This window comes from Coturnix japonica, chromosome 7 (assembly GCF_054131305.1).
Source record: "Coturnix japonica strain WE chromosome 7, WE-NBRP24, whole genome shotgun sequence".
Taxonomy (NCBI): domain Eukaryota; kingdom Metazoa; phylum Chordata; class Aves; order Galliformes; family Phasianidae; genus Coturnix; species Coturnix japonica.
The window spans coordinates 27,119,112-27,142,244 of NC_140669.1; the positions used below are offsets into that span (position 1 = coordinate 27,119,112).

Consider the following 23,133-nt stretch of genomic DNA (forward strand, 5'->3'; position numbering starts at 1 on the left):
TATACTAAATAGTGTCCTATACGAATTTGTGCATCTAATGAGGATACTGAAGTTGGAAAAGACTGGGACCATTCAATAGAACATCTGGGGAAAACGTGTGACCCTGATCTAATGCACTGCTCTGGGATTACTACAATTGGAATCCCCTCACTGCTAATTAGCAGTCAAGGCACTTTTTAGCATCAGTAATAGTAGCCCAATCTGGTCCAAACAGATTTTGGTGACATGCTCAAGACTGGTAGAGCAAGCAAAGAAAACAGATACTTCAATCCCTGCCTGTGCTTTACCCAGAAAGCTATTCTCATTAGTCCAGCAATACATTACCTTTAACAGCTGCTATAATTCATACTGTTGGAAGTGCCAGCTGTCCACATGAAAAAGATCTATGTAACCTTGATCAAGACCCAGTAATTCTGGGATTGCTGAAGCAATTTATTTCAGAGGCCTTCCTACGCGTGGTTAATATCTGACTAGCATGGGTATGCAGCTCTTTCCAGCAGATGGAACTGCGTAGCCTTTCCTGAATTTCCTATGCAAAGCAGTATGGAAAGTACAGTTTGAAGTTGGATAACAAACTGACTGGGTTGGGTGATCTAACATTGCCAGTGGAGAAGAAAAGGCTGCACCTGAATGACAAAGAAGCTGAAAATCAGGAAGAAAGAGCAACATTAAAAAAGGAGAGGACAAGGCATAAAACAGAAAAACATCCAGAAGGGTGAAGATGGTAATCAAAGTAGGGAAGCAACAGGGAGAGAAAGTAAACAGGGACTAAACTTCTGACCTTGGCCACAAAGTAAAAGACACGGATAAGTGAGGTGCCCAGAATGCAGGTCATTTCAGAGCATGGTTTTGCTGTGCTTGTCCTTAAAGCCCTCCATGAAAACAGAAGAATCTGAAAATGTGCTAGTATTGCCTTTTTTTTTAAATAAGTGTTCATCATCCCTTTGAGAAAAGAGAGTAACTGTTGACTAAGACTGAAAACCTATCTAGAAATTTCTTATAAAGTTAGTAAAGAAGTTCTGGCAGTTTCCCAGTTATAAGCTGAAATGAGTCAGGCCTCTAAAATCACATGAAATCCTAGACTTGAATTTAGTCATGGATTCTAAAATTCACCAGTCCTTCAAAGACTCAGGTCAGTTATGCCGCTATCATCATTAATCATTTCTTACAGTTAATAAGCAAAATATAGCACTTCTAAGACAGCTTCCAATAAACTGACAATCTGGTTGGTTAAATGAAACAAATCAGGCATGGAATATATTAGGAAATATAGGATAATCCTAAGGAACTGATGCACTGTGAATGATGGCAAACAATGACAAAGTTTTGTGCTGCAGATGTAGGTTAGCGTGTGTCAGTGGTGTGTAAAAAAGAACTGCATAAGGGATAGTGAAAGAAGGTTGGTTTCCTGGGGATTTTAGAGTGGTAGGACAAGAAGAGCATAGGGTCAGCATGGGAGCAGGACAGAGAGACGTTCAACAGACAAGAAGTAGATGCAGGGAGCAGTACAGACTGCAGAGCAGCTGAAGACAGGACATGTAATTGTCAGGTTAAAACACAAATTAGCAGTCCACAAAATAGTCAAGTAGGAAGCTCTTATTCACATACAAAATGCTACTGGCCAAACATTTCTACGCTGGTATGACTGCCACAGAATGCACAGATAATTTAACAGTGTATCAGAATACATCTAGTGAGTCCTGGAGGAGGATTTCTGCCTAGGCAGCAATCAAGCAAGGTGTCAGTATACTGAGTTGGGTATTGTGGAAAGGTTCAAGACACAGATTATCCTAGAGGATGACCTGGCTCAAAGTGCTGAACAACAACCAATCCCTGCAGTTTGGAGCCTGTGTGCCTGAATAAGTCTGTGAATTGTCATCATCTACTACCTGGGATTGTAATTCAGAGCTAACTGGTACTGTTATTCAGGACAGGTGATTTTAATTGCCCTTTTAAATGAATAATGAACATGGAAAACAATTTCTAAATGGAAAAATGAAGTACTGAATTAACACAAAATGATCTGAAATGAGCACAAAAGAAGATGATTAAGAAAGACAATAAGTTGATTTTACTCACTGAGAGTTTTTCCTTTGCTTGTTTAAATACACCAGGAGCCTGGTTTGTTTCACCAACTGCTGCTGAGAGACCCAAAGAAAGACTTGATGGTTAAAAATAACAGTAATAATAAGCATTTTCACTTAGTATACCTGTTAGAACACTCATATACCTTGGAACTACAATGCAAAATAATTATCTTGTGAATAAGTCTCAGTGAACTGTATGCAGAAATGTGCTCATCCTAAAAATGTCTTATATTCACTGTACTTGATGTAAAATTGTACATCACATGTGTCAAAGAAATCCAGTTTTTGTATTCATGTACCTGGCAATCTAAGAATCACAGTAAAAAGTTCCAAGAACAACTATAAGAGGCTCTATTTCTGAAGGTTCATCCCAAGATACCAGTTTCACTGATCTTAAGAGCAATGAACAATTGTCCTGTAAAAATCAGGCTTAAGTAATCCACTGGTGGAATAAAGGACACTGAAATCACCACTATTTAAAATATCAGCCAAAATTCCAGTTGTAAAGAGAGAGATTGTCTGGTAAATTACCATCCCAGATGGGTCACTATGGTCAGTGCGTCATAGCTCAACCAAGCTCTCAGACTTCATCATTCAAATTACACCGGGCACATTATATATATACAGTGTATTAACTGTTTCACACATATATATACAGCACATATATATATACAGTGTACTAACTGTTTCATTTCGCTGATGTAATATGACTTAAGATTCTCCTCTCTGAGTTGGATTCCATCCTTACAAAGTTGTGTAATGGGGGAGCTTTTCAGAAAGCAAGCTATTAGTTTCAGCCTAATGATGCTGTTCTAGAAGTCAGTGGCTGCATAAGAACTATCTACATATGAAATCCTTTGGCATCTCCGCCATAAAGGCCCTTAGAAAATGCAGAAGTGTGCAGTGCAGTGGGCACAGATGACTTCCTCTAGTAGTGATCCCAATTGTCTGCCAGCTGTTACAGCAGCCCTAACACACTGCACAGGATGGAGACATTTGATTTTCTTCTCTCCCTGTGCAGTTCCTAGGCCTGGCAAGGGAATCTCTGGTTTCCTACCGCACTTCCACTCAGTAGCTGGGTCCTCTTGGAATAATCTCCTTGATGTTTTTTTTTCCTAAACTGAATGAGTAGGAAAGAAAACTTAGGAGGAGGAAAAGAATATATAGCTACATACTATACTTCTGGATTTTTACCACTGATAAGGACAGCACAGCCCATCAGTATCACATTTTACCCCATCTATTACTGCTGGCTTTGGTCAGTTTTCCATGTCTTCTAAATAATCACAAACTATATTTTTCCTCTTTCCTTTGGTATTGAAACCTCATCAGCCACCACTTTGAAGTGGAAAGCACAGCTGTGCTGCTCTTGCTGACTTACCTGGTAAGCACCACAACTTCTCCATCTGAACAAAAGATCTCTACATGTCTGCCAGCAGTTTAAGTACACAACAAGCATCCTTTGCCTCCTGAGGGACAGCAGAACTGAAATCTTGGAACAGAAGTGTATCACATCCTGACTCCTGCGCATAGCCAAGCAGTTGGCCTGGCCTTGCCCCATAACCATTCCTCTAATGGCACAATGGCAGCAGCAACTCACAGCCATAAAGCATGAGTCAGTGGGGTTTGCCTCCCATAACTACATCAGTCATGGCAAAGATTTCACTGCTCCTTCCTTGGAGTTGGCCACACACTTTCTTGTTCAAATGTTGAGGATGAATCTCAAACAACAGGCCTTCCTTTGAAAATGGCGGTATATATTACCAGTCAGCACTTACCTCATGGTGACATGGAATTTTTTTTTTGTCCTGTTACTGAGAGGAACAGATTGACTTAATTTCCTGGCCCACTACATAGAAAATCTGAGATAATAATAATTTCCTATTGTAGACTCTTGCATCTTATGACTGGACATGTTTCATTTTGAAGACACAGATAAGGCAACATTGAGGTTTTAACTAACTGGAATTAAATAATATTTAATTAAATATGAATTAAATAAAGCTGCACAGACTACAGTGTTTTGGTGGGACTCCATTGGCCAAGTATCAAAAAAAGCTGAGAGGACCAATCCAAATAGGATGTACTGACAGCTGAAACTGGCGTCAAGAAATGGTGCTGTGTTTTACATAAAAGAAAAGCACGAGCGAAACAATGTCCGTCTAAGTTTCTGATCCTGGACAGGACTGTATGACTGGTTTAGGCTCAGGGATATAGACATTAACATATGGTTGCCTACCCTCTTGGTGTGCAGTGCCATATGATAAACTTGAACATGGTGTCTCTTCAACTCCCCTCATTAAGCATAAAGAGGGAAGGTGGAAGACAGCAAGGGATAACTGAATTTTCCAGCAACAATGAGTACGGTGAAACATTTTTACAGATATTTTTGTTCACTCTGTGGCTTTAGAGCCCAAACCTTAAAGTTAAACTCACATCAACATTACAGTGAATTTTATGACCAATCTGTGTCCTTTTTTGCTTGTTTTTTTGCTTATCTACGTGTTTAAATGCACTGAGAGATCATTCTTGTATTACATTTTTCTCTTCATCTAATACATCTCCTACACAACTTATCAAAAGCAGAAGAAAAAAGCTCTGACTGTTGCCAGGCAGCACACATTCAATCAAGGCACTGAGAAGATTTACTTATGCAAGACTACCAGGATGACTCAGGTCTGTGAGATGCTGCTGGACCAGGATACTTGAGAAGAATTAGAGTATGAGAGGGCAAGACAGCACTGACCACAGAGCTGCAGAAATGCAGAGATAGAATGCTACAAAGCCAACGTGCTTTTCGTGACACGAAGAATCAACTTCCCACTCCCAACACTTACTGAATCCTCCCCCTGCTCTTTTGCAAGAATACAAGAAGTTGTAACTGCTGTAAATAGTAAAACATACAGAAGAAGAGTTGTTTTAGTCTGTACTAAGCTTTATACCAAATATTATTTTTTTGCTTGAAATGCAATTGTAGTGTGAGCCCAGATTTCTTCTCTCTCAGCTTCATGCTGCACGTGGCTGGATTTCCCCTGTGGATTTTCACTGTACAGCATAAACATCAGTAAGAGTGCAAAGTGTAAAGGCAGATAACATCAATCAACAAAATGTAAGTCCGAAACACTTCTTATTATGCAGGAGAGTAAAGCAAAATAATGGAAATGCATACCATGGTTTAAGCTGTCAACATTTTCCCACCAGAAAAAAAGGCGTAAGAAAAGAGAAAGGAAAAAAAAAAAAGGAAGAAAATGATGAGCAGAGATTCCTACAACAACACACTATAAGCATGATGCCAAATTACAACCACAGCACTTGGAGGTCCAAGCAATGACAAGCACACATGATCATGGCCTCCTTTAAATAAACAAATACCAGGAAAGAAAAAAAATAATGATTAAAAACAATGAAAAAAAGCAATACTATTTATGAAGATAGTCTTGGAGGAATAATAACTAAAAAAAAAGAGAAAAGCTGCTACAGCCATGAGATTAAAAAAAAAAGTCTATGTTTGCCAGCCACATTGCATAACTGAACAGAATGCAGTCACCTGTCTGCTTCCGTTTAACACAGGAGAGATGAGTTGGTCTAGTATATTTGATAGCAGGTTTTAAAATGATTTTCCTGGAGGGAGAGTGGGCCTGAACTTCAGTTTTTTTAGCAAGTTCAGCTTTCTTATACACTGCTATGGACAAGAAAACACAAAAAAACATAATCAGGAAAAAACCAGCAAAGTATCATACGACAATACATCAAGTAGCAGGCCCACTGCTCCACAACTGCAACTCTAAGGTCAGCTTCTACTGAGGTGATCAAACCTAAATTGGAAGAGGGGCAGCACAGATGCATTCATCTCACGTGTGCTTCCCAGAACTCTGTGGGGATTCCTACAGTGAAACGATACTGGTGGAGCAGTGAGCCTTGCACATGGCTTTTCACATAATTGTACAATGTCTCATTAAATAGCACCACATGTAATAGTGTTAGGACCCACATCAACTACAACAGAGTAACCTAACAATACTGCACAATACTAAGAAAGAAAAAAAAATGAAAAAAAAATATAAATAAATATATATAGTAATAGTGAGTGTTAAATGAACCTTTTTTCCTTCTCACTTCATCTCTGGAGAGTGTGCTAGGTTCCTTTTTAGCTATTTTCCTTTCAGGAGTAGAAATCCTGCCTCTCCCAGTTTTAAAAGGTTTCTCTTTTTTATGCTTATCAAGAGATGATCTTCGCAATTCTCTCTCTGCCTTCTCCTCTTTAGGAACAGTCTCTAACTGTTCAGTCATGATGCTCCTATCATCATCTGTAGGATCAGAGCAAATTGTAACAACAAACAGAAGATTAGTAACAAATGTCAGCAATACTGCAGCGGATGCAGGGTAAAAATTGTTGAAGACCGACCAGATGAATTAATTTAAAAAAAAAAAAAAAGGGCAGGCAATTCTACCACTTTTTAAACATGCTGAAATTACTGTTACAGTTACAATAATTTTGCTTTTTGATCATTACGTTTTGGAAGCAAAAAATATAAAACAAAACAAAAAGGATAATGCACACCTTGAGTATCTGCCCAGAGACTGTCTGTGTCCATGATGGAGTCATCAACTGTTGTTTCATCTTTGTAATCATCACACGTCTCTGTTTTGTAGTCAGTGAGCAACATTTCCTCTCTCTCAGGTGAAGCAGGAGCTTCTGGGGAGCCCTCCCTTGGCTCAGCTTGAATGTCAACCACTTCCTCAATCTCTAGCTCCTCTTCAGCCTGGGAGTCCACTGCTTCAATGTCTTCCTGCTGGGTAGCAGCAAAACGTACACTGTGAGAAGCAGATTCGCCCTCATCAACTGTTGTCTGCACCACTGTGATAAAGTCATCCTCTACTGTCACAACTGATTCAATAATGCCTTTCAGTTCAGGCAGTGCTTCTGGGCAAACCTTGGCTAGCAATTCTTCGTCAGTAGGTTTCCTGAAGTCCATTTCTTGGGGCATTTCTGATATAAGATGTTTATCCTCTTCCTTCTCTTCTTGTCCACCTTCTTCCTTTTCTTCCTCGTGTTCTTCTCTTTTTGTGGCCTCAGCTGTCACTTCCAATGGCAGTAGTGTTTGGACTTCTGTAGGTTTCTCAACTGTATCAGGAATCTTCTCTGTTTCCTCTGGAGGCTGTGGGATGCTCTCCATCTGAATCTCAGCAGGTTCTTCTTGGGGAGGCTCAGCTTTTGGAAGGAGGAGCTCCATGGAAGGCTCTTTTGCTGGCAACTGTGTAGACACCTCTTCCTCTGTCACAGATGGCTTTGGAGCTTCTCCTTTGATATCCTCCTGTTTCAAGGGTTCTCCGTTCAGACTTTCTTGGGTTTGATCATGTTCTCCACTGGATTCATAAGATTCTTCTTTATCAACTGCCTCTTGATGTACCAGATCAGGCTTAGTTACTTTTTCCTTAATTTCTGTTTCAGACAGTTTGGTGCTGTCCTTCACATAACCAGGCTCAGTCTTGGGAAGTAAATCTGCATCCTTTGCTTCTCTGGACAAGATGATCTGATCTTTCTGTTGAGTTTCTTTGGGTTCAGGCTCTGTTTTTTTAACGGGGGCTTTGTCCTTCCCTGAAGGGAGAGAAACAGCCTCACTGATCCTACTATCTAACTGACTCTGATATTCTTGGTCAGCTCTCATTGCAGCCACTTCCATATCATGCTTTATGGCATTGTAGTCTGGTTTTATTGGAGCTTCTACCTCAGCTATTTCAGGAACAACACTAAGAGTCTTCTCCTTCTCCATCAAGAAAGAAACAGTATCCCTTTCTGCTGTTACCTCTGTAGCTAATATTCTGTCATAAGTGGTATCATCGGGTACATGAGCTTTATCAGACACACCTTCCTCTTTCATTTCTAAGATTGCCTCAGGTCTGGTCTTCTCTGAATCTTTACTGGGATAGCCCTCTTTAGAGTCAACTTGATCTTCACTTTTTTCCAACACAGTATCGAGCTTCTCCTTTTTCTCCTGCTCGAAGTCCCTCGCTAGAAAAGACTCACCAGTTGCATGCTGCGCTAAGTCTTTTTCACCGAGGAATTCTTCCTTGGATTTTTCAGCTGCTGCCAGCTTCACTTCTATTAAAGACAGGTCAGGAGCTAGGCTGCGTCTCAATTTTTCATCTGTGCCTTCGTAAAAGGGACAAGTTTCACTTGTTAAATTCTCACTGTCCTGTACTGGAGAAGGGAGCGGGACTGTGTACTTATTGAAAACACAGTAGCCCAAGTCTTCTAGCTGACTTTCAGCTTTTAGAGTTATGTGGTTTTCATCTGTCACAGAAGCCAGGGCTGTGCTGCTGTCTTCCACAACAGCATCAGAAGGAACTGACTTCTTTTGTGCCACCTCAGCATCTGCACTCACAGATGCTACTCTAGATCTCGTCCCTGCTAAGTCTAACATTTCAGGCAGGTCAGGAGCCAAGACAGCACCATTTTTGTAATAGTCTTTGGCTGGGAAAGGCGATTCCACCAAAGTCTCAGGCTGGACTTTTTCTTCTGCCATAGGTTTTTCTTCTTCAATGTGCTCATCTTCTTCTCTGCTATCAATGGGGAAGCAAGGGGCCCTCTCCATTGCTGGTGTGGTTGCTGGCAAGTAGTCATCACCTTCATCCATACTCCCACTAGTGTTAGTTAGAATATCTGATGCAAGGGGAGAAAGATCATGTGCACGGCCAAAGCTAAATCCCAGAGCTATAGAATCCAGGCAGGACATGGGCAGATTAATAGACATACTTCTCTGCTCAATTGCAGATCTGCCCCCAAGTCCCAGGCTCCTGCTCAGAGTTAGGTCGTCTTTATTTTTGCTGTGGAGCTCCCGCTTATCCCCATAGACTTTGGGGTCAATAGTGAACATTCTTTCTGTTGGGGAACTGGGTTCTTCAGATTTGTCTGGTGTATAGCTCTGAGCCAGGGTACTGTACCCTACTTCATGAGCAGGCATGCCCTGCCGCTGATCCATCTGTAATTCCTCCTCCTCTTCCTCTTCCTCTTTGTCTTCAGGTATTAAACGATCTGCCTGGTAAGTCTCATATGCACTCTCATTAGTGTCACTTAGCTCATAGTAATCACTGCCTTGTTTTAGAGTGCCTGTTTTGAAGGCTTCCTCTTTCAGTGCAGAGGTTTCAAAATACTTGGACATTCCTGATCGATCCACTTCTGCTTTCATTTCATGAGTAGCTGAAACACTTTCCTTATCCTCCTTGGTTTCTTTTTTAACGTCTTTCTCTTGAGAAGGTTCTCGAGTAGGAGTCTTATCAGTGGTTGAGCTCAGTGCCCCAGGGCTCTTCTCTATTATTTGGGATAACTGTGGAGTATCAAGGTGCTCAGTAGTTTTCTCAGGGATTGGCACATGGCTTGATTTGCCAGGGGATACCTCTGTGCTTGGCTGCACGTCCTTTTTCGTAGCTGCTGTTGCTTGGAGCCCACTTTGGTCCGTTTCTTTTTCTGCCTTGAAAAGATCAGACATTTTAGTTTCAGCATCCTTTGAGAAGTCTGCTTTGTCTTGGGAAAGTGTCTTTACTTCAGGTTTTGTGGTAAATTTACCATCGTCTAATATTCGAGCCTCCCCTTTATCATAGAAGTCATACCTCTCTTCCTCATCAGCCTCATCCTTGGTCACGTCCTTTTCCTGCCCCCATGCAGGGATTTTCTGCATGCTTGGTGTTTTCAGGCCATCTACAGTTACTGCTGAGACTTCTTGCAGAGTTAGGGTCATGCCCCTGTGGGTCTGTTCATCTTTAGCAAATTCTTTGGCAAAGAGTTGGTCGGCGGGTTCCAGTTTTGTTTTGGCACTGTCTTTGAGGGGAAGACCCTGGGGCATAGCAAGAGATAGGCCTGAAGGCAGTTCGCTTTTGGCTGCTTCTGTCTTCGGTTCTGATGCCAACAGAGAACTTCCATCACGGCTGATGGCAAAATCTTGGACATCTTTAAGGTCATCTTTAAATGTCATAGATATAACTTGGTTGGATGATGAGGGCTTATCTGCAGTCCTTTCTTCTGTTTCGCTACCTTTAGGCAATTCAGACGGCAAGTCCTTTTGTACTTGAGAAACAGGAAGCTTGGCAGGAGGTTCTCCAAAACTGGCTTCCAATTTCTTCTGTGAATCAGTTTCCAAGATCTGTTCTGATAGAGGTGAAGGCATTTTTTCTTTGTCTTTGCTTTGTGAATCCTTTTTATCTGTAGCCTCTGTTTTTGTTGGCTGTGGAACTAAGGCATCATATTTAGGTTGCTCAGTCTTACTGTCTTTTCCAGATTCCTGTCGCTTTGTGTCTAATGGATCTGTTGTGAAAGGGCATGTGCCCTCCTGGACACGGAATTCCATCTTCGTGGCTGCAATTAAATCTGAAGTAGTTTGTTTGGGTTTTATAATAAAATTATTTAAAGCACTTATAGGCAGGCAGTCATGTGGTGTACAGAACATCTTGATATGAGTGATGGAGAGGGAAAAATATGCAAACATGCAGCAAGGCTATCCACACAGAAATCTGCTTTAAAGCATTAAATCCTAGTTTCCTTTCAATATGTGATGTTCTGTAGCGAAAACGTGACTTGCACACAAGTCAATATGTGACAACTGTAATGAGATCATTTCATGTGACGACTTCATCTTGGTAATTTTTGCTGGACTCTGGGGCTTATATTAGTTTTACTTTTCTAAGTTTCATAAGATTAAGTCCAATGAACAGCATCATTGTGTGCTGCTTACATTTAAAACAAATATATTTATATATTTCTATATTTATTTTACCTTTTTCATCCACATGTGTCCTAAACTGAAGAAGTAATACATACAGGAGGTGTGTCGGAAGAGGCTACTGCTCAAACTGCACCAACTTTTGACATTTATCCCTTGGCAAATGAAAAAAATCTCACTGCTGCCATAAACTGGACTGTGCAAATCAGCAGAAGAGCTACTAATAGTGCCAGATCTCAGAGGTCTCCAACATGGTCAGTCGTCTTCAGTTGTAACTGAATACCAGCCATGTTTCAGTGACTGCAGCACAGCCCTAATTAAGTTAATTTTAAACTGAAAGTACTACACTTACAACATGCCACTATATTTGCATGGAGTACTATCTAGTTAAGTTATTTTTACATATACTATGTTAATCTTTAATATCATGTTATTTTTTTATATCCTCTGGAAAATGATGATTCCTATCACATGGGGATAAGAATAAATACTGCAGAATACTTCCTGTATTAGTCTGTGAATAACGATTTACAAGTTTTTCTTTCTAAAACTTATTACAACAATCATTAGGCCAGATCTAGATCTCCTTATGCCTGATTTAAAGTCCACGGAGCCATTTTCTGACTCAGATGAATATGAATTTTTCAGAATAACTACTATCAAACTACTGGCCATTCTTTAAATGTTTGCATACAACTAAAGACGGCTACTGCCATTCTACATTTTGCAGGTAGAAAGAAACCAGAATTGGTGACTTGCAGAATCTATGAAGTATAGGAACAAAGCCACTGAGCAGATGTCATCCTTCCTTCACAGAAATGAATTAACTAGATACTGATTTTTCTTGCATATCCTATCATGGCTTTTACTCTATTACCAATGAACAACATCAATGGCGTCTAAAGATATTCTGACTGCCAATTTAATTTTCTTCAGGTGGGTCTGACGGAAAGTCAGTTCCCCAGATGCAGCCCTTCTTCACCAGGTACTGAATGGGCATGTCACTACTCCATTCAATGTGTCTTCACATCTCGTTACACCGACTGACTATAAATGCCATCAAAAACACTATCTTGAAGCCTAGTTCTCATGTACTGAAGGACAATTGCTTGGAATAAATACTTTGCCACTGTAAGCAGATCAGAACTTGATGCTGTACACCCCATCCTAAACTTCATGAAGAAGGCAAATATCCCAATGCAGTTGATGGGGTTTTGTCTGAGCAGGGCACTCTTGTGAGGTTAAACCTTTGTAATAAGGGAAGACACGCAAAAAAAATCAGTTTTTGCAATGATCAAGGGAGAAGGGATGGGCTGCAATGGAAGGCAAGGATATGACATAAGAAGCAATAGCTTTAGGGAAGCTAAACCAGAATGCACTGAAGCACACGCACACAAAAAAAATACTGCACGCTGCAAATGAAAGCATTTCTACAATTCAAGCCTCTTTATGTCATAGTTAAATTCATTAAATCTACTTTTTGAAAGAAAAGCAGATGAATCTCTGCACCAAAAAGAAAAAAATATACAAACATTAGCAATGTGACTGGCAAACATGTCTGAGATGGGGGGAAAAAGGCTTGCGCAGAGGAATCGGCTTAGCTGCAAAGCACTCGTATCATGGCAAAGTAAAAAAAACAACAACATAGGAATCAGCTGCAGTGGTGGGAAACCATGTTGTCATACAGCACCTATGCAATCACAGTATCTGCTACACACTCTTCAAGCATAATAACAAGAGCAGTCATACTAATAAATGGAAAGAACAGGAAATGAAGCAGCCTCGAAAAGCACTGGAGAAAGCTGGAAGATTGGCTGGCAGCAAACACATGCAATCCTATGGAGGACACACCTTCCGCAGCCAAGGAAGGGGATGTGTCTTTCGGAGGCATTTCCCCCACAACTGTTAGGCTCTCCCTGCTGGATGCCACACTTGGTATTTTGTCTTCATGACACACCGTGGCCTTCAAACCAAAATCCAGCTGACCCTCACCGAGGCCCTTGGCCTGCTCTGAAGGCTCAGTGGGCCCATGCTCTTTCCCCAGTTGCGTTCCAGGAAGAGCAGCAGGTTTTACTTCCACAGCCATCGGACTCTCTACTGGTTCTTCTTGGAGATGGAAAAAGGAGGCGACATCAACACCAACAGTAAACAACAAGCACACAGCTCAACAGGACTGGTTTTCTTAACACTTTCAGCTCTGAACATTTCAGAATTGCATGTCAAAGGTTTGCTAGAAACCAGCCCATTTTAATTGCAATAGAATTGATTTTTCCCAAAGAAAAAATACAAAACAAACACAAGAACCCTGCCGCCCCCAGAGAAGCACGTTTGTACTGTAAGATGAGAGCTGAAAGTGCTTTATAAGTACACCTCTCCCAAAGATGACAGTGGGTCAAATATTCATTGGAATGGAGATGATATTGAATGATGGATGGCTCTGACAACATCAATGCACTTCTCATAAACGTGCTGTTTTAACCCAGTACAAGACATTGAATTGAGGTGGACTAAGGTAGGAGTCGTTAATTTCTTCCTCCTATGCTGTTACTGACTGCTAAATGACAGTGAGTCTGATAATTACACAGGTCCTAGATTTGGCAAAGTATTCAGTCACTTGAACAGTCTTAATAAAGCCTTGCACATAGCTGGTAACTGGTGATTTCACCAGAGTCCAGCCAAGTCTCTTACACTGAGTGGTTTATAAACTGCTTCTCCCTTAGGCTGCCTGAGATCTGAACCCTGTACGTGAAAATCACCGCTGTAGCACAAGGACTCTTCATTAGCTTTCCTGTCTCCCTCACTAAGCCCCCAGGCTCCTCTCCTCACCACCAATTAAGCCAAAGAAACCAATGAACACCGTGTAACTAACTGTATGTTCCTCTGAGATTCTGAAACCTATCACTTTGCCTACAAGCTGCTACAATCAGTAATGTAGTACCAAGAATGGTTTTTATTCTATTCTTGCCATGGAAGAATGTCTCCATTCTGTCTTGCCACTGCTGTTCAGACACAATATTACTTTGTTTTGCTGGTATCACCTCCAATAGGAAATTAGGATTCACTGTGAATCCTTTGATTCAGCATAACATGTAAGCAGCTGACCACCAGCCAAACTCAAATAAACCTGATGACTGCTCTGGATTTTAAGTACAGTCCCATATTGAAGGACTTTGCTGAATCAGAAGAAAGTGGTCTTGAATCTGAATCTCCTGGCATTAAAATTAAACCTTTTTACAAGGGCATGATTTTTCTCCCGAGACTGACTCAGTTAAAGCTAGGCAATCAACCATCCACGTTAGCTGTGGTCTTTAAAAAGTAATTTAAAGGAACACAAATACTGTTTGAGGCTGAGAAACTATCTGTAGATAAGGTACGATATTATTAATAACACCCAAAAATGTAGTTAGGGAAAGATACTGTATCTTAAGTGAACAGAAGCCAGAAGAGTCAGAATCAGAACTGGACCGATGCCTGTGGAATATTTACATGTGGTCAGACTGTAAAAGGAACCGAGCAGAACAGGAAGTGTCCAGACAATAGAGGCCCTTACTCAAATAACTTGCTGTGCTGCAATTTTTTTCCCTCCAATTTTAGGTAGTTGTATGGTGCATTTCTTTTAATTAAAGGAGTCGTTTTACCCCATTTTTATGGCAATTACAGCACTCAATGCCATGTGGTTAAACCGAATTACTCACTAAGTCTTTTCTTTATTAGGTAAAAGTAGTACATATCTAATACCAAAACCCCTACAGGTTAGGCTTCTGGTGCAAAGCACTGCCTAGGTTCCCTTCAAAGTGGCAGAGGAAAAGCCCCCAGAGGACAAATCGTATCATCTATATTAGACCCCTGTTTTACTGAGTAAGTACACAGCTCAGAAATGGCTAAAATTTAGGGAGAAAAATCCCATCCTCACCACTAATGCACAGAAAGTATTGTGTCTCTCTCACTATGACTAGAACTCATCATACAGAATTTTTGAGAATATGAAAACTTTAAGGAATCACTGAAAAAGGACTTGAATGAAGTACAGACTTCATTGCAGCAGCTGGAAAAAGACCAGCTGCAAATGAAAAGGTTTTCAAGAATGGATAAGCACATGTGTACACAGAGGCAAACAACTTGATACATAAACAATGCTAAGGATATCAAAAGTTTGCACAAGCAAACTGTTTCAGTAGATGCAGATGTGTATGACTGGCAATTATGCTGCTTATGAGCTGAAAACTAGGAATGTTTTAGGAACAAATAGAGAAACTCAACTACAGTAAGACTACTCCTGTGACTTTCTGACTCTCCCAGCTTTGGGCAGATATCCTGACACTAACAATCTGCAGTTATTTGCATTGCTCTCATTCTGGTGCTGCTGCACTACTGGGCTACCTTATCCCATTCACTGTGGATGAGTCTCCTTTTCTTGAAATGCCCCACAGAGCTATTTCAGTCACAGACCTCCGCCTTCCTGAGACACACATCCCCAGAGAATTCAGAACTGCTTTTAACTTCACCTCCTGTGTCCCAAGATTAAGTTCATCAAATGCTGCCTGATGAAATATGATCCGGTTTGCTTTGGATAACAAGACACAGTTCTCATTAGGCACTGAAATAGATTCTCCCTTGACTCCTAAAAAAAAACCAACAACATCTGATTTTATGTAAACTCCAGAGACAAAGTAATACTTACTGATGGACTTAGGCTGCAGAAGGAAGGGGTACAGGAACAAAGAAACAGTAAACTTTTTAACACGTCTGCCTTGTTTGCAGCCAGCTGACAGAGTGTCAACTGGGTGCATCCACAGAACAACGAGAATCAAACATGACCCAATACTGCCTGAAGGCACCAGTATGTACTGGGGGGGAAAAAAACTGATTGCCTAGTGAAGACCTGAAGATTCTCTACTGCTAACTCTAATACAGACATTAGTTTAACTCAGCTGACTTACCTTCAGTAACAACCTTCTGACCTACTCTGCACGCTGTCCCTGGTAGTGATGTTCTGTCACAAAGAACAAATCACTGTCTGCTTCTTTTAACTAGCTGCTCTTTTTTCATCTGCTATAAACTTGGTTAGTAGACCTACAGCCCTGGTTTAAGCAAGAAGCCCAAAATTGCATTCAATTCTCACAATGCAGCTTCACTTTGAGAACAAAAGACTTTGGAGGAGTCTCACTCATTTTCCTTCCCCCAAAAGCAGCAGTACCAGGCATATATCTGTAATGGAATGGATGGCAGGTGGGTAGAGGGGAAGAGGAACAAAATGGGACCATGCTCAGTTCACCTTCATCATAGCCCAACAAGACCTCTGTGCTCTTCACTGTGGCACTGGGATGTGTACTAGAGCCAGCCCACTCTGAGCTGAACAAAGGGTGTTCATAGTACTCCTCATCCGAATTGTAGGGCTCATCATCGGGTACAGACACTGAGATGGAGGGGGCCAGGCGTTTACGCCACTCCCTGCTGGCAGCAGGCCCGCAGCCTGGGCAGAGGGGTAGCGGTCCCACCTTATCCTCCGCCCCTGCATCTACAAATAGACACACAGACAAAAACTGCAGGACAGACAGACAGAAACACGGTGAGACAGGATGGATACATGCACTAGCAACACTAGCCACTGTGTCATACTGCAGAGTGGATGAAATCAGCCAAGCTGCAAATTAACACACGATGGAGTAATGGGGCTGCCGTGTGTTTTATCATGAGACATATATCTGGCACTTCCTACAAGGCCTACGAACACTGGGAACCAACAGTGGAGTAAATGAACTTCCAGACTGCACTCATTATTTAGAGGAATACACACTGCACTCAAACCACATCTCACAACTTGCATTGGCTGTTCTAAAAACTTGCAGACTACCCCAACAGTTGTATTCTTTTGTATTCTTCATAGTCATTGGGTGTAAACTGTAGTCATCAAGATGTACTTTTTTTTTCAAAGTCCTTTAATTACAAGTGTAAGCTAGTTTGCTTTTTGTCAATTGTGGTTTTGTCTGTTTCCAATGTACTCACTCCTCTCCTTTTCCTATAAATAAGTAATGGTTAAACAAATGAACAGACAAACATAAGTGCCTTCATCTAATTGCCAGCTTTCTTTGTTTCTGAAAAAGGCCACACAGACAACTACAACTTAAAGACCCCAAAGCTTCCAAAACTTTCCTCACAGATAGAAAGCACTGAGTCAGGAAGCGAGGCTTTAACACAGCAAAACCGATACTAGCCAGATCTCTGTGTGCAAAGCAAGACTAAAAAGGCTCATGGATGCTGCTGTTACTTCCATTACAGCAATTTTCATTCATCTCTATCATCTGGTCACACCTTGGGACCAAATTGATCCCATCTATAACAGTTCTACGCTTATCGCTGGCAAATAATAGTAAGTTTCAAGATTCTTTAATTAGCACAGCATAACAGGATAACATCTGTGTCATAAAAAACAAACAAACAAAAACTTTCTGCCCCAACATGGCAGCAGGAGTCTGTTAGCACACTGATGGCTGTTTCGCCTGCCCCAGAAAACGATGCTGCAATATTAACCAAACAATCAATGAAAAATAAATAAATAAAATAAAATAAAATAAAATAAAATAAAATAAAATAAAATAAAATAAAAAGAGAAAGAAAAATTGTTCATTTTTCTTAATATTAGTAGCTGCCAAAGAAAGATGATCTGTGTGTAAGAGTCTGTGACAGCCCTGAGCTGGTCTGAACAGGAATGAATGTATGTTAAATGCACCTACACACAAACAAAACCACTGCCCAAAGGACGTTACAAGGCTCATACCCACAGTTTTGTTCAGGATAGAAACATTGCCTTGAGGTACTGGTAATTTAGGTGCTTCACCCCCGTAGTGTAATCTAAAACACAGATTCAGGCAAGGTGTAGAGAAATATGCCAGCAGCCTGCCTCTGCTGAGCAGGAAACTGCAGAGCAGTGCAATAAGAGATGCTAAATACAGGGCTGAACCTGGATTCCTACCTTTCCCTAGTACTTAAGACCTGGCAACAAGGTTGCAGTGAAGCATCTTCCCATCTTGATCCATCTGCAATGCATAACCCACAGATTTCTTCTCAATAGAAACTTCTACAGAATCCAGTGCCAGATTTGAGGAGCTCACTGTTTGCAAAAGGTCAGTTTCATGAAGACATGTCACAGCACATGACAGACCAGGAGACAACTCTCGCCTGAGAACATTCAAGACTGCAGCTTCTAGTGCCATGCAGATGCCCTCGCACTAGTTTATGTTTACTACTGTGGGCAAGAACAGAAAGGGGTGTGATGCCCTTAATGTCTCTTTTGCTGGAACCAGGGGACTGTGGAAAAGAGAACAGAAGGTTCATGTGGCCAGAAGTGCAACAGGGAGGGAGGACATGCACAAAGGGGGAGGTGGTGCACTACAGAGATGGAAAGCGCAATGAGAAAAGTGGGTGTTCTCTTTCTGGCTGTGCATCATATTTTAATCAGGGACCCTTTGGATGTGAAATGCACCAGTAGGAATGAAAATTAAACTCTCTAATCTCTCTAGTCTGATGCAAACAAGGATGGAAATTGTTTCTTCCTCGGCTCTGCATGGAATGATGGCAAAGAAACACAGGTCTGCTTCTGCTTTTTAACACAACAGGACGGACAACAGGACAAATGCTCAAATACACACTACTGTGATGGGCCAAAATCATTGTAGAGTCTCACTGGAACCATTATGTCTGTGGCTATCACAGATTTACATCTTTTTCCAGTTTTGTTAAAGATATTTTCAAACTTACAGCAGAAAATTTCACTAACGTGACAAAGAACTCTTTTTAAAGAGAAACATGTTTGTATTTATGCAACAAAAAAAACCTCCTTTGCTATTTTAATCCCTTCTAATAGAAGAATTAATAGAAGAACTCCCACTGTATTCGAAAGTCCAAGATAAAAATCTTCTCATAAAGGCTAATTCAGCTTTAGCTTGCAGGTATATTTCAAAAATGCCTTTCATTAGATTATTATTACTGTCTATAGATCCATTTTTATAGGGCATACGGTTACTTTCAGTTTGCTAAATATTCTTATTTGATATATAATGCATATCCTGAAATGGAAGGCAGTCCCTCAAGGCATGCTCCTATCTTGTAACATTTAGAAGAATTTTTACATGGAGATATTGCAGACCATTGTCAAAAGGCACAGAGCACAAAAGAAATGCCAGGTTGGCAAGAGAACACTGCATCAGTCCTGCATGACCAGATACAACTGATAAAAGGATCAGGCAGTGCTAGCGAAAATTTCATTTCCTGAGCAAAAATATGTTACAATAGGCAAAATAAATGAAATAATATCAGTAGGGCAAATTAGTTCTCTTACCTTCTGCAGCAGTAAAAAGGGACAGGCTCATCGAAATGGTTTTTTGCAGCCAATGAAACGAAGAAACCTACATCCACTGACTCCCTTCTCTCATGAAATACACTTGACCCACAAACCTCTTTGTCTTTTCTACCTTCTTTTTTTTTTTTAATAATTTGTGTTTGCTGCATGGCTGGCCACATCCACCTTTGTCATGTCTACAACAGTGATTTCCTTCCCACTATGACTGAAGCCTCTTCTGAATTCAAAGCAATGCAACACACACTGACAAGCATGCTAGGAAAATGTTTTGAGAAAGCAGAAAAAAAGGAAGCCTGAATCAGATACACACACCAAGTATGTTCTTCTTCTTCAACAACTTTAGAAATGAACACATTTACAATTTGTATTCTTCTGAACAGAAAGACAGACAATGTAAAGGTGCATGGGGATGGAGAGCCAGATGGCATAGGCAACCGGAGGTTTAAACTGGGTCAAAACCTACTGAGGTAAACTCTTCCAAATGGGAGCTTTGCCTGAATCAAAATGACAGAACTGCCTCCCCTACGTCAGCAAAACTGAACTGACACATAGAAAATGAGGACCACAGCTTCCACCACAAAGCAGAACACAAAACGTTGTGTTTCTTCTAGCCCACTAACTGCACTGAAAACTGACTATGTTGACATCTGGGGAAAATACAATGATAAGTGCTACTATATTAACTCAGTTCTACATGCAAAGAAGAAGAAAAACAGTGACACTGAGTGATGCACTGAGACATACACCCAGCTCTGAACAGCACTGTCCAGCAGTCAGTAATACCATCGTGCTATGTGGCATGAGCTGCATTTTGCCACCTACTGCCAATACAACTTGCAAGATAGTGTCCATTTCCTTGGGGGACAGTTTTGAATCTTCTGACAATTAATCAATGTGATTGCTTTATAAAACACTAAAATATATGCAAGTAGTATCATTAAGAGAAGTAGTACTTAAAGCTAATCCTAAGCAAAGAGCAATGGAAGAGCACTGACATTTGCCTGAAGCAGAAGAACTGGGCCTGTATTGTGATATTGTGTTCATCAAAAAGCATATGCAATACTACTCAAGTGAACTCTATAATAAAAGACTAAAAGAAGTGGTGAAAACCTTGATAACAATTCTAAAAGCCTTGCTAACACTCTACTGGCTTCATTCTCAGTCATTTTGATGATGAAAACTGTTGGACTCATTCTTCAAAATACACACACACAAAACCAACACCCAATGAATCAAATGTTACATATTGGTTCCTGATCATATATCTGTTATGCATTCCCAGTACAGCGGGCTGCCAAATGTTGTTGTTAACATAAGCTGTAACTGCATTATCTCCAAAATGACTGGAGGATCGAACATGCCTAACTGCAGTGTCTCAGTAGACTACATTAGCATGTGTAGTAGGAGCTATCCACCTGCAAAGCTAATAGTCTCTGTGTTAAAATACTAACAAGTTTGTTCAGCGAATGATAAGAAATTACTTCCATACATTTTTTTGGGAAAAAAAAAAAAAAAGAAAGGAGGGATAAATAAATAGACACACAGAAACGCTATTCACACTGCAGAGTTCAGTTGACAAGATTCTGAACTCTAATTCCTTCCCTGTATCTACATGACACAGCTCAGTTTTGGTACACTGCCTTCTCTCTATGCTGATGGCCTTGACGCAGCACTCTTTTTCTGCTGAACAAGCCACTGAAACTCATGCTTACCATTGTGACAACTTCACCAAGACTTAGAGCTCAATTAAATATTAAGTGAATGCTTAATTTCTTTGATGAGGGGATTTTAGTGGGAGGGAAAAGCAGAGATCACAGGCTATTGAGACTGAATATTCATTGTGCAGGTAATAGAAACTTTCTTTGTGAGACTAGAATTTGGCTCCTGCACCACGTGAGCAAACCCCGCTGCATGCAGACAATGAAGCAGGAATTAAAGGTTGAAGATTAGCAAAACAATCCAACTCTCCATCTCCTTACTTTCATGCATTTAAGATTCCAAATACAAAGCTAACAGTGACTAAAAACAAAATGAAACAGAAACCAGACAAAAGAATCCCAGGAAAACATGAATTACCCAAACTGAATCAGATTTGGTGACAGCACTGGGATAGCAGACATCTCAGCTGACATTACACGTGACAGATAAAAGGGTTAGTTAGCACCACCGTCTTTTTTCTTCAATATGGATGTACTTAACATATCCTGCCAGTTACCTCTGTGCATGTGTCTACCTCATCCATGCACTGTAGTTGGTTTGCAGATGGGGAGTTACTGCTGGGGAATGCCTTATCTTTCCACATGAAGCTGAAGGAAGTATCTCCGTTTCCCGATTCCCCCTTGCTTTAGATTCATGTCTCATCCCTCTGCAGGCAGCTGTACACTGCAACGTCCAGGAGACCCTTACCTTCCTCCAGAGCTCCAGTCTGCTCAGAAGCTGGCGATGGAGGTGGGGAAGGAGGCAGGTTGGCTGACTCTTCGACTGCTGGAAATCAAACAATGGAAACAAGACACAGCAATTAATTCCCAGGAGATCAATGTTCAATGCAGGCTGCAGTCAACCTGCACTGCCCAGCTGAGAGAATTAGTGGATGGGGACTTGCACGCCAGGGATCAGCAGGAGAACCTTTCAGAATACCTGGATTGCTAAAGCTATATTAAAAAGCTTTGTTTTCTTAGATAAAATGCATTATTTCCAAAATTCTGGTCAGAGAGAACAATACAAAAAATGAAGTATGAAATCATCACTTAGATCGTTATTGCACTTAGCCTTCAGTCACTTGAGACAACAACAATAAAGCATCTGTGCAGGAGAGATGTTGTGAATTCAGGTTGAATTGGCACCCAGTCTTTTCAGTTTACCTTGAGTACATGAACACAAAACACTTCACAACCTTCTTTTTTATTTTTATTTTTCTTCTACTGAGTTCAAAGTCAATTACAGAACGCACGCAAATATCCCTTGTCTAAATACAAAAGACATCAGCACAAAGAACTAATGTCAGCTATAACCTATTAACAATTGAGCTGAGCGAGATGCTGTGAAATCTGCGCTTCACTCAGGTTACGTTTAAATTCATTTCCAGTCACGAGCCTTTGTGCTGGAACCAGAAGATGTTTTTTCATTGATTTCAATAGGAGCATGATAAAATCCTGAACAAGCTGCTGCTCAAATGAATTCGACACAATCTCTGCACCTGATTTCATACGAATCATTTTGAAATTTTTTTTTGAACCAAACCCTCCACTGCGACTGGAACCTTATTTGAAAGAAAAGAAGAAAATAAGTAACGTGTCAGTTCACAGATCTGTGTTAGATAAATGGTAAGTCCCAACCAGCAGATCCCAGTTTATGACTCATGGCCTCTTCCCAAGGATGGAAAGGTTACTTTCAAAGCCCCAGAAGAATTCTCCTGGCCTTCTCCCTCCTGATGCCAGCATGATTTGGGAGAAACCCCTGTGTGACCTGCCCTTCAGATTTGCTTGCCCAGGGACAGAGTATTTCTATCTTCACTGCAGTCCCATTGTAGATGAATTTATGTAACATTGACTGACCAGAGGAACTGCAACACCAGTATGTGCTGAGAAAGTACTTCTTATCATGCTTGAAGCATTTTACCTACCTACATGTAACAGTATGCTCATTTTGCCTCACAAAGGCCCCAGTGAAGCACTGTGTACTTAAATATGTATGAAGTGTTTTGTGGAATCAGGGTCTTTCATGTAATATTGAGTCTCTGCAAAGAAAGGAATTAGTGAGGCACACATCACTCTGCTGTACCTCCAGCTCAAAATCCAATGAAGCAAAACACCTAGGGAATCAAATTTACAACAGATATTTGTAATTACTTATTGACACTAATTCATTCCTAAGCAGGGTCCAGCCACTGTACCAAGCAAAGCAGAATGCCTGTGGGGAAAATACCACAAGGTGTTATTTTGATTTGATCATTACATGCAAACTCTCAGCA

General features: G+C 40.8%; 1 protein-coding gene across 50 annotated transcripts in view; it reads right to left on the minus strand.

The window, feature by feature from the left end:
- The window catches only part of MAP2 (microtubule associated protein 2), a 186,282-nt gene that overhangs the window by 21,226 nt on the left and 141,923 nt on the right, over positions 1 to 23,133 (minus strand). For 14 of the 50 annotated variants that reach the window (XM_085553558.1, XM_085553550.1, XM_085553556.1 and 11 more), the window contains 5 exons: positions 21,570 to 21,647; positions 6,649 to 10,440; positions 6,188 to 6,394; positions 5,635 to 5,769; positions 2,080 to 2,141 (listed from right to left, as the gene is read on the minus strand). In XM_085553558.1, the coding sequence (XP_085409684.1) occupies positions 2,080 to 2,141; positions 5,635 to 5,769; positions 6,188 to 6,394; positions 6,649 to 10,440; positions 21,570 to 21,647 (4,274 nt within the window). Of the gene's footprint in view, positions 1 to 2,079; positions 2,142 to 5,634; positions 5,770 to 6,187; positions 6,395 to 6,648; positions 10,453 to 12,655; positions 12,911 to 21,569; positions 21,648 to 23,133 lie in introns of all 50 variants that reach the window. The other 36 variants (XM_085553538.1, XM_085553567.1, XM_085553536.1 and 33 more) reach the window with 6 other exon arrangements.